The sequence below is a fragment of the Mastigoproctus giganteus genome, chromosome 6, assembly GCF_048544385.1.
Source record: "Mastigoproctus giganteus isolate SK-2022 chromosome 6, ASM4854438v1, whole genome shotgun sequence".
NCBI classification, from domain to species: domain Eukaryota; kingdom Metazoa; phylum Arthropoda; class Arachnida; order Uropygi; family Thelyphonidae; genus Mastigoproctus; species Mastigoproctus giganteus.
This window is the reverse complement of record NC_143580.1, coordinates 68,933,200-68,950,462: the sequence shown is the minus strand read 5'-3', so window position 1 is coordinate 68,950,462 and position 17,263 is coordinate 68,933,200. Positions and strand designations below refer to the sequence as shown.

Sequence of the window (17,263 nt, the reverse complement as noted above, 5' to 3'; positions counted from 1 at the left end):
GACGGCCTCTTAAATTCAGAATATGCGGTAGTAATGATTTCTTTATAGCGTGCCATTTCAGCGAATTCGATCGAAGAGAGCTCTCTGCTTGGAAACACAAATAGAATTTGATATTGTGGTCGTAGATCTTAATATTCTTTTTCGTGCGGTGACAGAAAATATCTCCAAGTTAGCAGTAGGTCTTTAATTCTGCACACCTTTAACTTAACACTGGTAGTTTACCTTTAATTCTATTGGTGTGATAAATAAGAGTTATTTTTCAACACTATTCGATACATTGTGTCAAATTTCGAACTGAGAGGGCGGTATATCTCCTGTACATCCTCAATTGTCCTGAAATCAAAAATAGCTCCATTATAAACTAGTGGCAGAAAGTATAGTAACTTATCAAAAGAGGATCGGGCAAAAGTAAAAATAAAACTGGAAAATCTGTTAATACTATGGCGAACTGTTATTTTAAACATTCTACTGTTTTTGAACGCGAACCGGGGACTAGTCCTCAGAACTAGGTTTTGAGATCTGTAATTTAAGTACTGGGAATTCACACTTAGCTTGATCACAAAAGCATTTCTGAAAGGCACAAAGGTGCCTCGCAGATGGCTAAGTCTCAACCAGGGAATAGAAGCTAGATTGCCCACCATTGAGCAACAGGACATCGAAATTATTGCAATAAGTTGGTTGGTTGGCTTCTTGGTACATTGACTTCTTGGTACATTGATTGCAGTGGTCGTAGTATCTCACTATTCATGGTAGTAGAATATGGATTATGTCCTCTTTTTTTCTGCTCGATTTGTGTGAGAATGTTCACCGGCCAATATGCATATTTTAATTTCCCATTAAAGATGCCTTTAAGAATTCCTTCAGTGTCTGATGGGATTTTAACCCAGACCAAGTAGCGAAACCACTATATTGTCAGGGATGACATTGCCACAGCTGAAAGATAGTCTAGCATAAAAATTACCTTACACATAAAAAGATTTAAGTCTTCCTGTTTCAATTTCTTTCACAGTAAGGTGTACTCTGAGCCAGCTATTTACTGGAGGACAAGAAACAGATCTTTATAAAAGACAATGCATACTCTCCGTTCTACAGGATGATTCAAAATTTGCGGAAGCCAAGATGACAAGAGGTTACACTTAAACAAACTCATCCATACCAGTTTGTTCCTGTCGAAGCAATGATGATATAGCCCTTGTTTGAACCTGTGTTTATAGTCTAAAAAATATAAAAAAATAATAACCTCGGCGATACAGGAAGATGGTCCAGATCGGTGTTTGCAAATCTTGATTGGTGATTTCATAAGAAAAGCAAAAGGAGTCATTCTGAGAACGTAATTGTATGGTCAAAAGAAATAGTATTCACAACCCCATTTTTAAAGTTTTAAAGGCGTAGACAAAATTATCATGAAATGATAAGAAACACCTTTCTAGACAAAAACATATCAGCAAGATAATGTACCACGATAGGAATGCCCATGCTTGTCTAGATACAAAATTATCTAAACAATGGATATGCCATTGAGGAATGCTCTTCAAGGTCTCTAAACCTTATATTTCTAGCTGTTGTTTCTCTGTGAGGATCCATTAAAGGATGCAGTTATATAGTAAACGTTTCCAGATTTCTTGGAGAATAGACAACAAGAATTTCATAAAATTACTGTTCACATTGATGTCACTATACACAATGCGGTAAAAAGAGTAATGAGACTAACTTCAAATAAAGCAAAATATGGATAAGAAATGTTTTAATATTCTTCTCCCTCCAAATAGCCCTCAAGGAACAGAATACTATCGTTACAGAGTTCATACACACTTTGGAAAGACTCGAAAATAGGTCTGTATGTATACACAACTGCCACTTGACGGGTATATTCCATTTATCTTAAAGGCCATCCTTAGAAGTCCACTGCTCAAGAACACAGTGTCATCCCAAACTGTATATTCATTAGCCAGTAGTGCGAGGTATGTGACATGGGTTGACCAGCTGCATGACTGTATGAGATCATGAACTACAAGCATATTACAGTATATCCAATCTCCTCTTTGATTCAGATAATGGAGTAGAATTGATTTATATAAATTCCACATTCTTAAGTGTCCTCTTAAATTAAGAAAGAAACATAGAGAGAAAAATATTTTTCCTTCCCTATCTTAGTAAAATATCTGTCCCCCCTTAAGAGATAAAAGAGTCAACATGTTCATTCTAATTAAAATTAGAATCTAACATCGATAGAGGTATGTAATTCGCCATTTATTATCCAAGTATCAAATAAAAAACAGAAGTATCCTCAAAGCAACGATTTAATTTATATCTTTACAACTCTAAGCATAAGGAATTACAAAAAAAAGTACACACTGCATATCAGAGGACTGTCTTCAATTAAAACTGTTTTTGTGCCTTGTCCAGTAATATTAATTATCCAAGTCACAATGCAATTAGCGAGTTATTTTCGATGAAGAAAATCGTAAGAGTAACTTATCATTCGAACAGAAAGAATATTATGCCAACAATTTATCATCTCACAAAGCATTATTCGAACACTTTGGAAGTAATAATAGTTATTAGCCCCTTTTAGGGACCGCAGATAATTAATTTTTTTGAAGAAATTAAAATCTGCAACAATGGGATTGAAAAAAATAATTTCGTTATTAGGAAACAGAAACTGTTTTTTCAGATTCTTTTAGAACTCTGAATCAATAATTTTAACAATTTTAAGAAAGATCATCATTATACAAATTAGTTTGTTTTTTTTTTTGTTGTTGGTAAATGGTTTAATAAGGCACTCATTAGAACCGTTGCTTAGCAATTCAAAAACAAGCATGATCAACAATAGTCCGAAACAATTCAAAGTACCGAGAATTATTTCAACAATTGGTTCTGCCAACAATTAAAATTGATTCATCAGAGCACGTTGGTACAATATTTTCAGAGAGTTAAAAATTGATATCTGTATTTATCTAAATATAAAATTCTTTATTATGCAGGTTTTTGTTTTCTTTTGTTAAGAGATGTGTGATTAACTTTCAAGAAATACAAATGAAAGAATATTTGGATAAAACCCAAGATATATTACAAGGAAGTTTGTTGATTAGTAAGTATCAAAGTGTGTTCGAGAAAATGTTGACTTAAATACATAGAGTCACGCAAAAAGGGAATAACATTTGGTTAAATAGGTGTTGGTGGCTGACACGCGCACATTTCAGTAAATTGAACTAATTTATTTAGTAATGTGGTCTTACTAATGGATATTGCAACTCGAAAATAAAAGAACTCGTCCATAATATACACATTGAGTTAAATATAATTAGGGTGTGCCCGAATTTTCAAAGAACTCAGTCACCAATAAAGCAAACCTCACAGACCAAGTCTGTAGTTATAAATAAACGAATTAAAATTGTAATACCACCCAATTGCTCTACAAATCCGATCAAATAAATTATTGCTAACGAGAATTGTCGTTAAAGATTAATTTTAATAGTTATGCCTGTTTATACCAGCAAGTTTAATCCGTTTTATTTCTCTCCTTGCAGAAAACAGCTATCTGACCCGCAGCCAGAGATTAATAGACCATCAAAACGGTACCCTCTCCATCATCCAGGGGACAAAAAGTGATGAAGGATGGTATCAATGCGAAGCTTTCAGCACACGAGGTGAAAGAGCAACTGGGTCACTGTATCTGAAAGTAATTGGTAGGCTGCTCCTCATTTGCTTTTCAATTCTATTCGTTTAACCCGTCACGATTCTACTTCCGTGAGCTAATGGCAAACCTTAATGTCTGGTGATTCGTCAGCTGTAAGACAGATGCCGATGAAATTACAGAAACACTCATCATCTTTCCTATTTTCTTAGACACTTTCCTTAATTAATCCTTTGGCTCCTCATTAACTACTAACGCCATTCTTTGGATAGCGTCATGTTATATAAATTAGCAGCGCATGAGCAGAAGTACAAATTTCCTAATCTTTGTCGCTGTTCACTTAGAAGCGTACAAATTTGTAAGTGTAATTTTCCCTACGAATAAAGAATACTCGTAGGAATATTTTACGCATATAATATGAAATGTTGCACATCGTTGATGTATGATTATACACCTTGGCTTTTGTCCAAAATCGCTATTTCGAATGGTCGTTAAAATAGTGGCTGTCATCACTCCACTCAAAACATTTTTGAAATTGACTTCAGAACTCAGATTCTTCAAAATACCCTCAAGTGTGAAATCCCTTCATCCTTTGGCAGCCATTTTTTCTAATGTGTCGCACAATTTCTATTTAAAAAGCTTGATTGACATCTTGACCCTGTAGATGAATTCCACAGGAGGAATTCCATGCAGAAGGTTTGAGACTGTTTCTCACGAGTATTTCTCTAGATAAAGATTCACAGAACAGTTTTATTTGGTTCTCCTTTCTGTGGAACCTATTAAAAATTCCTGATTGAGTTTATTGAGTTTAACGAAATTATCTAAAACTTCTTTGCATTTCTAGAGAATGCTTAACTTCTTCAGCGAGGGAACTTATATCACCTAACGCTGTATAAATATAGCAGCAGAAAACAAAATTATTCTCAATGATTTTCCATGATTATTGGTATTTTTATCTCCAGCATATACATATTCTTCTTTTTCATATGGTGAAGTTTATCTTTCTCTTTGGCCAGGTTTCTCTTACTATATTCTGTTTTTCCATCACGTCCTGGGGTATTCTGTACTTCATTACTCTCCAAATAACCCTTATTGTCCTATCATTTATTGTCTTAATTGCATGGCTTGACCATCACCAGACCAATCATCGGAAGAATAATGAACCCTAAACACTGAGCTTACATGACTTGTTATACATCATGTCGTACAGATTACTTAAGAATACTATGTGATCGATTTACTTCGATTCCTGCATCTTGGAAGGGACTATGCTTCCGATAGATTACATCAATAAACCTAGCTGCAGATTTCTTGGACTAATTCCACAAATCATTTGTTTCATTGGCAACATTCCTATGTACTGAAACCTGGAAGGGCTTTTTATTTATGGGAAGTTCTCTGTAATTTCTCTGTACATCAGTGCGCGAGCAAAGAACTACAATATCGTCTTATTATGGACTCCTTCAATTTATTCACTGAATTAAGACGATACCGGAAACCAACATTCCCCGTGGACATACCAAGTGGAATGAAAACACTCAAATAATGTCGCTACCATAGATTTTTATGACGGTGTCACACGCATCCCACAAAAAAAGCAACATAAATGTTTACCACCCCCTGCAGCCACTGGCTTCAAACGGAACCGAAGACCTCAATTTTTCTTATTCCAAGCGGAAAATCAAAGCGAAATCATTTAAGAATGCACGAGGAATTTTTTAACGCTCACGCCAGTGTCTAAGCCCTGGGAGGTAAGACAGTTTAATAACGTCTTGGCAAGTTATGTGTGGAAGAAATTCAAGAAATGTGTCATTTCTCTTAGGCTGTCATATTGGTCGGGTCAAGAAACAGTTTTTCTCCTCACAGTTTCCTACGTCTCCAGTTGCCATGGTAACTGTAATACCTAACCACGATCATAACTGGCTCCCATCATTGGAACAGTAATCGCTCCAGTGGCGCTTTGGATGATTAAATTTCCACTCGAAGAGCTTCAGTAGACCTTGGGGAATGTATAATCTAAGAAGTCATTGGGTTGACTGAAAAGTTCCGCTAAAATCACAGTAAAAGGAGAAATTCAATTTATCGTCAGTCAACATGTTATTCTTTGTCCTTCGAAGAAATAAATAGGAAGATAAAATGCGACCATTGTAATGTGCAGAATTAGCAGCAGCGACATGCCATCAAAGGCGAGGATGAATGGGTTTCATATTGAGTTGATTGCAAGTCCACGAAGCAATATGGTCTAATCTTGCGCGGTGCGTTATGAATAATTAAAATTTACGCAGTTTAAATCCCATTTCCTTGGTGTATATCGCTGGATAAATATTGCTACTTGGAAGTATCTCTCAGTAAGTTTCTATAAACTGATAAGATTCCTACTGAAGAAGATTACATTTTCAGTGAATAATATCTTTTTTTTTTTCTTTTCCCGATTGATAGATTTGGTGGTACATGCGATGTTAGAGAGTATAAACAACTTGATACAGAAGTGAATAATCAAAAAATATTACTCATTTATCTAAGTCAAGTCTATAAACGTGATTTTGCAATGATTTCTCCATACCATCATATTTATTTTGCATCTTACAAATGGGATTTCGCTATGGTTTTTATTGGTTTAGCTTTGATGTGTTCTAGTACAAGGGAAAATAGGCTGAACAGATTGCAGTTAGTTGTAGGAATCTAAGGCCCCTCTATAAATAATAAATTAAATCAGGGGTTGCACATACAGATTAATTAAGAGAAGTCATGCTACATACAGCTATTTAAATATCAGTCTAGTTCTAATATTTGCCGAAATAATGGAAAAGTGCCATGGTATTGAGTTGGTGATTTGTAAGAGATCTATTGGCGGTCCTATTTATCCATCTGTTGAGCCAGTATTCAATACTGAAAATAAGTTTCTTGTAGGGAGAAGGTACTGATGGCCATATGATTCAGTCACCAATGATGGGTGAATTGATGCATCGCGTTGTTATATTAACTTTATCGTTTATGACACCAATAAAGGCCCCTTTTATTTTCTTATGCTATAAAATTTAGTTCTCAGATCACTCAAGTGAAATTTGGAGTTTATGTTCCGGTCCTAGGTAAGACACAGGTCCTTATGTTTTGTGACTTCCTGATTGGGCATTCATCAGCAGTGCTTGAGTGTTATTCCAGATCATATTTTTCAACTTTGCTGTTTGGCCCTGTGGAATAAAGATATTGCTCTGATCATTAGGATCTTTATGTCCAGATTGCTAGATTCGGTGATTCTTACAGCGTTGGAATGTACAAGAAACTTGATGCCATTAAACTGTTTATACATTCTGACAACAGGAAGTTTTGACGCGCTGCCACAAACAGCTTAGTTGATAGGATGCCAGTTTGAGGAGACTCCTACACCTTGAAATCTAAAGACCGAGTGATATGTGAGACATAAGCAGAAAGAAATTTTTTCGAAGGATTTTAGATACTACTAAGATAATTTTTACTGGAGTATTAGTATTAGTACGGGCAAAATGATGGAAGGAAACATGCTAATGTAGCACCAGCAATAAAAGAAATAAATTAAAATAAAAAAAATTAAATAAATAAATAAATTTTAGAAAGTACAAGGTATCTATCTAATCCCTCTTTAAATTAAATTAAACTTCCAATCATTCACTCTTTGGCTAAAAGGAAAATTTTTCGACAGTTCATAGCAATTTTCTCGATTTATATTTTTGCCACATTGTGTCTTCCCTCGGTATTTAGTTTACTTAAACCTTTCAAGGCCTCGATCAGGTCACTACTGCAGACACCTAGTTACCAAGTACTGCGACTTACAATGTTCCAGTCTCTCTTGATAAGAATACGCCTTTGTTCCCTTAACTAATCTCGTCGATCTTCTCTGCATCCTTTCCAGCTGGTTCGCATCTTTCCAATGCCCAAGCGGTACTTCACTCTAGGATTACTGCTACCCTCGCATGACCTCGCATTTTCCAGCATTCAACCACAACTGCTACTTCTCAGCCCATCCAAATAATTTATATAAGTCCTGTTGAAATAACATACCCTTATTACTGCCCTTAACTGCCCTGGCAACCTTTGTATCGTTAACAAACTTAGACATTAAACCTCAAATACGAACATCAATATCATTAATGAACATTAGTCGCATAAAGGACCAAGAATCGAACCCTGTGAGGTCACAATCTAACGTTAGTCCATAACTACTCACTGTCTATCACAACTTAACCATCCCTCTATGCGTAATAAACCGCCCTTAATGCCATATCATTCCAATTTAAATTACCGTTCATGTGGGACCGTATCAAAAGCTTCAGTGAATCTAAGCAAAGGTCATCAAAGTTATTCCGTCTATTTTCTTTTTACTTACAACCTTATAACAGCTAATTAGATTAGTCAGACATGATCGGTCCTTAACCAGACTATGATGTGATTTCCTCATAATTCCATACCTATCCAGATGATATTACACTGCATCTTCCACTAAGAACTCTCCCGTCACAGAAGTCAATGGAGAGATGTTTGCGCATCTTTAATCCACAGGGAAGTCTCCTAAATCCAAGGATGCTCATACAATTTCTTTTCCTCACCTCCTGTTATGCGTATTCCTCCTGTACACGTTATTACATTTTAGAAAAGTAAAAGAGATTAAATCTCATGAGTGTTCATAAACACAGAAAAACATTTTTACTTTTCTTTCTGATTTTAGTCACTTCTTTGGGTTGATTATCTAGTTACATCATGTATTACTTCTTACAATAACACCTTATATTTCTGGGTTTTTTTCCAGAGAAACCTGTGATCAATCCTTTCCTATTTGGGGAAGACCTACGTGAAGGAATGCGCACAATGGTTGTGTGTAGCGTCTTGGCTGGAGAACCTCCAATCATCATTGACTGGTTAAAAGACAATTCGGCACTTCTTCCCTTTCATCGTGACATCCAAGTTGCCTCACTCGGAGAGTTCGCATCTTCGCTCACTATATCGAGTGTGTCCCGGAAGCACGCAGGAAACTATACGTGCAAGGCGACATCTGGTGCTGCCACTACCACCTACACAGCTGTCATGACAGTGCGAGGTACGTCATTCATCCAATGACTGATGGAGAATTATCAAAAACTTATTTTGTTTTATCTACCTCCTTTGCTGGCTGCCAACAAAAAGGAGATATTGATGTTACTATAGCGGAGAAGTTACAAGTGACAGAAGCATTGTGAGTGAGCGTGTTTGTACAGGGATTTATCATTGGGTGCATGTGGCATGAAATACAAGAACAACGTTTTTCCTTTCAGAATGCGCTGTAGCAACAATCCTGAAAAGCTTTGGAATGAGACAAAACGAAAGAGATCGTTGCTTATACTGCAGACATCAATTCTGGTTATGAAAATTGCTTTTAGGCCATTAAATTAAAAGAGAATTGCCATCAGCTTAATTTTAAACTAAAAATCGTTTAAAATAATGCACGAACACCCATTTTGGAATACAAAGTGCTAAAATAATTGATATTTTTCTTTATTTCTCATTTATATCACTTCTATAGTTTGTTCTTGTATTTCTTTGAATTTGATCACGCATACCAGAAGTAATAAAAGCACTTATGAAACGCTTTTATCCATTACACCACTCGTTCGATTGTTAATAGTTGTTCTTTTAATATCCTGGTTTGATTTTGTATTTAAAATTAACTAACTAGATTCTTATTTGGGACTTTTCGAATGATATATGATTTATATTTGTAGATGAGAAGCACAAGGCCCATTTCATGAACAGACATGTATTAAAGAACGGTTTTGATAATGCATAATATATTTAAAGTGTTCTCGTCATGTTCCTCGTGTGTTTTTATATCTGAGTTGAACTATGCCACGTTTCAATAAACATATTATGCACTCATATATATAGTTTGTACAATATAGACATCCTAACAGTGCCTATATAAGTTCATCTGGTTCATGCTGCAATCATGAGCCAGCAGGGACGTTTGAAACCAATACCATCAGCTGTACCCACACCAATACCATCAGCTGTAACCACAGGAGATGCGACTGCATCAGTTATTTCAACTCGTGCCCATTGTTTATGCAATAATGGATTGTTTTCCAAAGTTAATAATGTAATGAATGATGGTGAAGTTCCCTTAGTTGTTTTTGCGCCAATAAACCCAAAATCAAATCAAATCAAATCAAATCAGATGGTGAAGTTATGTTAACTCACAGACTGTTGACTTTCAATGACCTCTGAGAGTTAAAGTTATAATTACTCCCTTTTGTGATCATACAAAAGTGTTTGAAACAAAAAAAATTAAAAATATACAAGTATAAATAAAGGAAAAAATAATAATAATTTAAAAAGAAACGATAAATTATTATTTAAAGACAAAAGATAAGGGTTACGATATATCTGGAGGGAAAACAAAGTGGAAATATGAAGGCAAAAGGAAAGAAACGAAAGAGAGACAACAAATTGGATTCTTCGAAGAACTTAAGAAACATACAGGAAAAAATGAGAAACAGTTGGAGAGTCATGAAATATTGAAATCACAGTTTTCAAGGTAGGGGGAGAAAGAGAAGTGTTGTGCTAAGAGGCGCGAGAGAAATCATTCACAAATAGACTTGGACGTGTGGCAGATGGGTTCCTTGATGTACGGGGTGCTGGAATATTCTATTAGAACTAAGAAGAAAATTCCAGTTATGGGCTTAGCTGTTACGTGAAAATATTAGAGGAATGCTATTTTCACTCAGTGTCCTGCTCGCACTCTTTGTATGCCATCTACTCGTCAGCGGGTTCCACTAATGGACCTCAACCAGCACTTCGAATTTTCGCGTTGCACCAACTGATCGGCACAAGCACCGAAGTCGAGAGGGAGAGCTTCGCATGCAGCTGCGGAATATTGATTATTCTGTCAGAGTGGTTTAAAGATTTATTAGATATATATAACCTGAGTAAGTTAGGAGAAGAAGCAAAGGAGTACGTGGACGTCAAAATAGGAGAAGAACACATAAGCTGTGTGAGAAAGATAGCTCCCACCAACTTGCAATCCCAGTAGTTTTACGGTTCGGTTATGCTCGCGAAGATTTATGGGACGAGTGTGGTACTGCCACGCGGGGAAAAGACATCTATTCCGCATAAATAATTCATTAGGGATCGTTTTGTCATCTAGGGGGAGCTCTTTTAACTTATTTTGACATTTCTGCGTAATGTTCGCAATGTTTAGAAATGTCCACTTATGAGTTCTACGCGCGGTACTTGTGTCGCCATCTGGCGAATGGTCTAATTATTTTTGCCTTGACTGTACTTTCTTTAAAACTTGAGATGTAGACTCGCGCCCTCTGGAGGGCACCGAATAAATTAATAAAAGAAAAAGACCATAATATGCATATGACTCGTAATCTTTTTGTTTATATGAAGAATGAAGATGAAAAAAAAATGTATATAAACGTAATTTGAGTTTTAAATTTCGATCAATGATCTCCCACATCCTAAACACTCTTTCTACTTCCATGTCTCTTGCTTACCGCTATGACGTAATCGCATTTCCTGATCCATCTGAGGATGACGCGCCTCATTGATTATATTCCTATGCGGGAAAGTTTTTACACTATTTCTATTAGTTTACCATCGCGGACCGTGATTCATACCCACCCCCTCCTCATTCTGAAAGCGGTGGTGCCAAACATTCCAGAGGTAATGCGATTTTCCCGAGGCTCACCTCAATAGAGGGTTTTTGGTATTCTGTCTGTTTACACTTCCCTAATAAATTACAAATCCACAGATATTGGGAATTCAATTTTCAATTTAATTTTCGACTACGACTTTCTCTGACACATGCCACGTCGTGGAAGTCGCGTTGCATACAGATCTGTCATCCTTCACCTCGCTGCTAGACAGGTAAGACGTGATGCGCATGGAAATCTTTGCGCTCGCATTTTTGGGGAGATTGTAGCGAAAGAAGCAAAAAGAGATTGTAAGTGTACAAAAGCAAGACTCGGTCTAAGTTGAAATATTTGAATGCACTTCTCGCGATTAGATTTGGAGATTGACGTTAATCTAGAAATAAGGTTTGGAAATTCAATTTCTAAATTACAGAATAGTGAAATGATTTACGATTAATCTGTTACAGTAATTGTTTAATGCTGGTTTAAACAGAAGAGGTAATAAATTTATAAACTTTATTATACTGCCACATAGTTGTTTTATCTTTGCGCCAAAGCAACTAAGGCTTAGAGGGGTCAGTATTGTCGCCAAACATTAAAATGTTTCATGCTTCTTGTTTTACAATAAATAATTTATTTAATTCACTGAAACATTTGGAGATTAAGTTTATAATTTTGTCTAGAGATGTTCTTAATAATTTCTTCCTTCTTTTCTTGAGATTTTTCTGTTCCTCTCTATGGCCAGTCATCTTTCTTCTATCGACGAATTTCTCTCTCACGTGCACTATATCTTATCTTTTTATATTTTTATTTTTTTCTGTATCTCTCTATTTCCTCTTCTAGACATAATTCCGCCCAGTCACGCTCTTCAAAAATTCCCCGCGATATTTAATTCTAACAGAAAATCTTATCCTAAATAAATGTGTCTATGTACTTTCACCAGCATTTTCAGATTTTTTTTTCCCTATCATCATCCAATAACGTCTCTATATTTTTCTTTAGCTAGCCCAAAGTGGATAAAACAACCCGAGGACACAGCTGCTATTCTAGGATCAAAAGTCATATTCTTGTGTCAAGCTGAAGGAATTCCTGACCCTGTACATCGGTGGAAATATGCCTCAAGTATGTGTAGATTGTTTCTTTACTTCCGTTTTATTTTTTACCTCCCCAAAAAACTCTTGTCCCTCTATAATAACAACTCGAATTACAACAGAAGAAAGGTGCCAAATATCCACGTAAAGTTGATGCTATTAATGTCGGACGTGAAAAACAGGCAGAAATATAACAACTCTTATTAATCTGTCACAAACAAGAAATGGATGTCGGTTGAGAGAGAGTGAACACATTACAGCGAGAAATATGAATAATCTCCCAGATAGCTACGCATCTAATTCTCACACCCACTTGTGTATAAAAGAGTACATTATTCTCTTGGTTACTGCTTAATTTAATAGGGGAAACAGCACAAAATGCTTTCCTAACTAAATATAGACAATGCTAATATTTTCTCTTACAATCTCTTTAAACAACAATAACAATGGGAATCCTGTTTCATAATGGTTATAAATATATGTAGGAATTCAGAATGTATGCAGAGAATGAAGAAGAAGAAGCTATTTACGTTCTTATACCAACATTTGTTCGTGCTATTATTTGTATGTAATAATGGAAATCAGTCTAATTCAACGTTAACCATTTTTTATTTTGAGTTTGTTAACATAAGCACACAGAACTGCTGACATTCATTATATCTAACAGTTCTAATCTGTTTTGTTTGTAGACATAAGGTCATGTTTGCATACCTTGTTTTTAATAATAGGCAATACTGACGCTTAGATTATATATTACTTTTATATAAAATATATGCATTTATAAATTAATTTTTAAAAATGGAGCAAAAATTTATTTTGTGAGTTTTCACAGTTGATAAATCAAAATATAGAAAGGCACCTTTTATTTTATTTTTTATAAAACGAGACTTTTAAGTGGTAATTGTAATTCACTGCAAAACTTCCAAAACTTTAGTTCGAAGCATTGCTGTTTGAGGATGGATCCAGATGGTTTGACTAAATTTAATAGTATTATTAAATAGTACTATTAAATAAAAAAAATAATAAATAAATTCAATAGTATTATTAAATTAAAATGTTAACAGATTCAAATGGAAATAGCACTGCTGCATGCATTGTTATCTGAGAGTTCTCCTGACTTATGCAAACAGAACTAGTGTAATACTGTATTTTGTTTAGAAACATAAGGTCATGTTTGTATATACTTTCTTTTTAACTATACGCCTCACTAACACCTAAATTATATAACTTTTATATAAAATATATATATTCATAAATTAATTGTTAAAAATAATGCAAAATATTCATTTTCTGGGTTTTTACAGTTAATAAATTAAAAAATATCGAGATACCTTTTATTTTATTTTTTTTATGAGACGAGGCTCCTAAGGTGTAATAAATTTAGGTATGTGTATTCAATTTAGTTCTAGGAACTACGTTACGGGTATAGGAATTTTTTCATGTACCATAAAACTCTATAAAAATACTACTTCAGGAAAAGTTACGCTCAGCATTAAATACGTGCTTCATATCACTGCATCTTATGTGCCTGTTATTTCCACGCATTATCTTGGAAAAGTTCATTTTTCATCGTACATACCAAGAATAAAATCTTCCAAAAGTTTGAAAGAAAAAGTTTTACTACGACATAAAAAAAAGTTTAAGTATAATCTTAGAGATAAATTAGCTACATCCGGATAACCATTAAACTTTTCAATAATGAATAAGCAGCTATATTATCTAAAATTTTCTCTACTTCAACTCTTGACAGATACTTTACACACGGAGTTGAGTAACTTGTCTTAATGTAAGTTTTCAATTAGGTTCTGTTTGTTTTGTATTGCCTCGAGTACCCCCGAATGATAAATTACTTCCGCAAACTTGTCCAAAAGAAATGGATTTCCTTCTTCATTTCTAATGATTGTAAAGATTACAAAATGGGTTTGTTTTGGTTATCATTAAGTGGATCAATTTGTCTTGTCGTAACCACCCAGTTATTGCACAGTAGTAATTAAAACCAGGTCATTATAAAAATATTGGCCTCTGCTTATTTGTTGTTTTATCCGAGGCAGATTTAAGTGGTTACTCGGGAAATGATTTCTAAAAGTATTGTAGGCAAAGAAAGTACATTTAAAAGAAATTAAGAAATATTTAAGCGTGCGCTCTTTTATTGTTTTCAACAACCATTATGAACTATTCTCGAAAAACAAAATTGAAATCTCTCTCTTTAGATATAATAGTTCAAAGTTTCAACAATAACAATCGAAGTTTAAACAACTCAAAGTTTGTTTCGTCTGCACGAAATAACAACAATTGTGAACTTTAACAATTGTGTAACAATTAACTTTGCTGATTATCAAATGTATAAAGCAATCCAATCTTTCTTTTGCGGATTTATTTCTAAATGTTCTATTTTCCGGATATTTTGAAATATCATAACTCACGTTTGCAACTCTCTTTGTAATTACTCTCCCAAAGAGAAAAACATTCGTTCTATTATATAACTGCGAATCAGATTTTGTCGGTTTTTACACCCAGCTCTCCATCCTCCTAGTAAACTACGCAAGTTGCCAATAACAACTGGTTTAATGAAATATTATTGTCGAAGCTGTCAGCCCGAGTTTAGTTGAGCGCGTGATTCATTTCTGCCTTGCGATTTGACGTAAGAGATCAATGGGACGTTGGCTGACATCCTGAAAGAAGATAAAACTAATAAAGAAGCAAAATTAAGTTTCCGCGGACTGTCATGGAAGACAGCATTGATCTTCTACGTGTGGGAACAAAGGCTTCAATCAATTACTTTTACTATATGCTAATTAACCGAGTAAATTTCTGAAATAAGTAAAATTAATCATGGAAGCATTGCTATTTAGACATATTGACTGCAATATCTTTTGGGACGTAACAGACAGGAATTCTATACTTTAAAATAAAATGACAGTTGTATCGAGTTCATATGTATGGAAATTATTGGAATTATTTCTTACGGTTCTTTACATATATTACTGATGCATGAGTGCATAACCATGGTAACAGTTGCGAACGTTCGTAATGAGCATTATGGAACGCGGTTTCGCATATCAGTTCTTGTTCAAATGAAAGAGGGAAAGAGAAAGTTATTTTAACCACAATTTCGATAAATTTTGGGAAAGGGAAGTGGATATCTCCATAAATATATGGAGATATCCACTTTTTCCACCAATCGACTCAGTGAGGTTGTTTTGAATTTACGCTGAGGTATTATTGTTATTGCTTGCTGATATCGCTCGAAGGAAGCTAGGCTATGAGGTGAACATGTACTAATTTTTTAAAATGCACATATTCCACGGATGTTGTGCCTATTTTCTAGATGAAAAGCTGAGTGTTTTTATCGTAAAGAAATGTCCACAGTGGTGACCCAATGTCCTTAGTCTGGAAGAAGCTGCACAGCCTGAGTTTTCACTCGAAAGCAGAGTTGCTTTTGCATTTGTAACCAAGGAATGATAGATGTCGTCTGCGGTGATGCCTGCCCATCGCTCTTGGGTCACGGATCAGCGAATACAGGTCCAAGAGAGCGATGAATCATGTCACTTTGTCTTCAGATAAGATAGTAGAGTGTGGATGTGAAGGACGCCTGGAGAAAATCATCTACCGGAGTGTAGTGGACCCATGATTATTGTAATGGACAAGATATAATGAGCTAAACAGCGACTCATTATTATCATTGAGTCAATAATCTTGTTCACGGATAGCTGTTGTTATTTGGTTTTTAGGAGCATTAGCAACTAAGGCCATATTGTTCCGGTGCGGTGGTCATTCCCTGACCTTTCCGCATCCTCCGTATTTGGTGGTGACGGGTTCGAACACCGGTCTAATCAAGAAGCGTGTGCTACGCACTGCTGCTCCTTCCCACCTGGCTACGGAGGCGCCTCACGGATAGCAATTACACATTATCGATGTCTATGGATCGCGTTAAAAACTTATGGAGGAGGTGAAATCTCCATCCTTCAAAATCAGCAAGGTGCTTTGACAAATGTACCAGTCCGAGAATGAAATTGCTGATTATCTGTGGTTTGCAGGATTCACTTATTTACTTAAACATATCCAGAAATTAGAGGTATCGAATAATGGTTTGGTGGATTTAGGAGGATTAACTGTATAAGGCATTGATTGTAGGAAGAAGAAAAATGAAGGATTTTGGAATTTTTACAATGAATTGGTACAAAAAGAACGATGCCATGTATATAAACTATCGAGGAAAACTAATAAACTGAACCCCAAGAAAATTAAGTTCGTCAGCGAGTTGTCGAACAGTGCAGTAATCTGACTTTATGGGTGGTTTAGGTCCACATTTCAGAAAAATTTAAGGAGAAACTGAATCAGTACCTTGTGGCAAGGAGAAGAGGAGGGTTGGATATAGGTGGTTATAGGATTTATATTGATATAAGATTTATAGTGTCTGCGAACTGGCAGTATATGGCAGGAGGGTGTGCCCCCAAGAATAAGCTGACGCAATTGCAGAGTAGCTTTAAGTTACGTGCTATGATTGTGAACCATTCTGTGAGACTATAGGCACATATATTTACATGCAGTCTTGTTTCTAATCTGAGGGAAATGGTGTGGAATCCAACGAGCACAAATTCGCAACATTTTGAGATGCTCTGTAACAATCGCATGCGCAAAGATTGACATACTGCTGATGGAGTGCGATTCTTCTGTCTTTCATAGCCACTGGACACTTACAGCACACAACTTAAGGCCACATGCAACTATCAGAGATGTCAGAAGTTGCAACTGTATCACCGTATTCCTGGGCATACACTCTCTCGCTATCTACCAGCAGTTTGTCGAATCTTAAATGGTTGTACGGTGGCGCTGCCATTCAGCCTGAGCACGAGTGTACATTGATACAAAATATTAATTGGAAGGAG

General features: G+C 35.5%; 1 protein-coding gene across 1 annotated transcript in view; it reads left to right on the top strand.

Moving 5' to 3' along the window:
- The window catches only part of LOC150084396 (cell adhesion molecule Dscam1-like), a 343,756-nt gene that overhangs the window by 159,571 nt on the left and 166,922 nt on the right, over positions 1–17,263 (top strand). Inside the window, exons 7-9 of the mRNA XM_090375202.1 lie at positions 3,531–3,689; positions 8,421–8,708; positions 12,286–12,405. Of these exons, the coding sequence (XP_090231328.1) occupies positions 3,531–3,689; positions 8,421–8,708; positions 12,286–12,405 (567 nt within the window). The remainder of the gene's footprint in view (positions 1–3,530; positions 3,690–8,420; positions 8,709–12,285; positions 12,406–17,263) is intronic.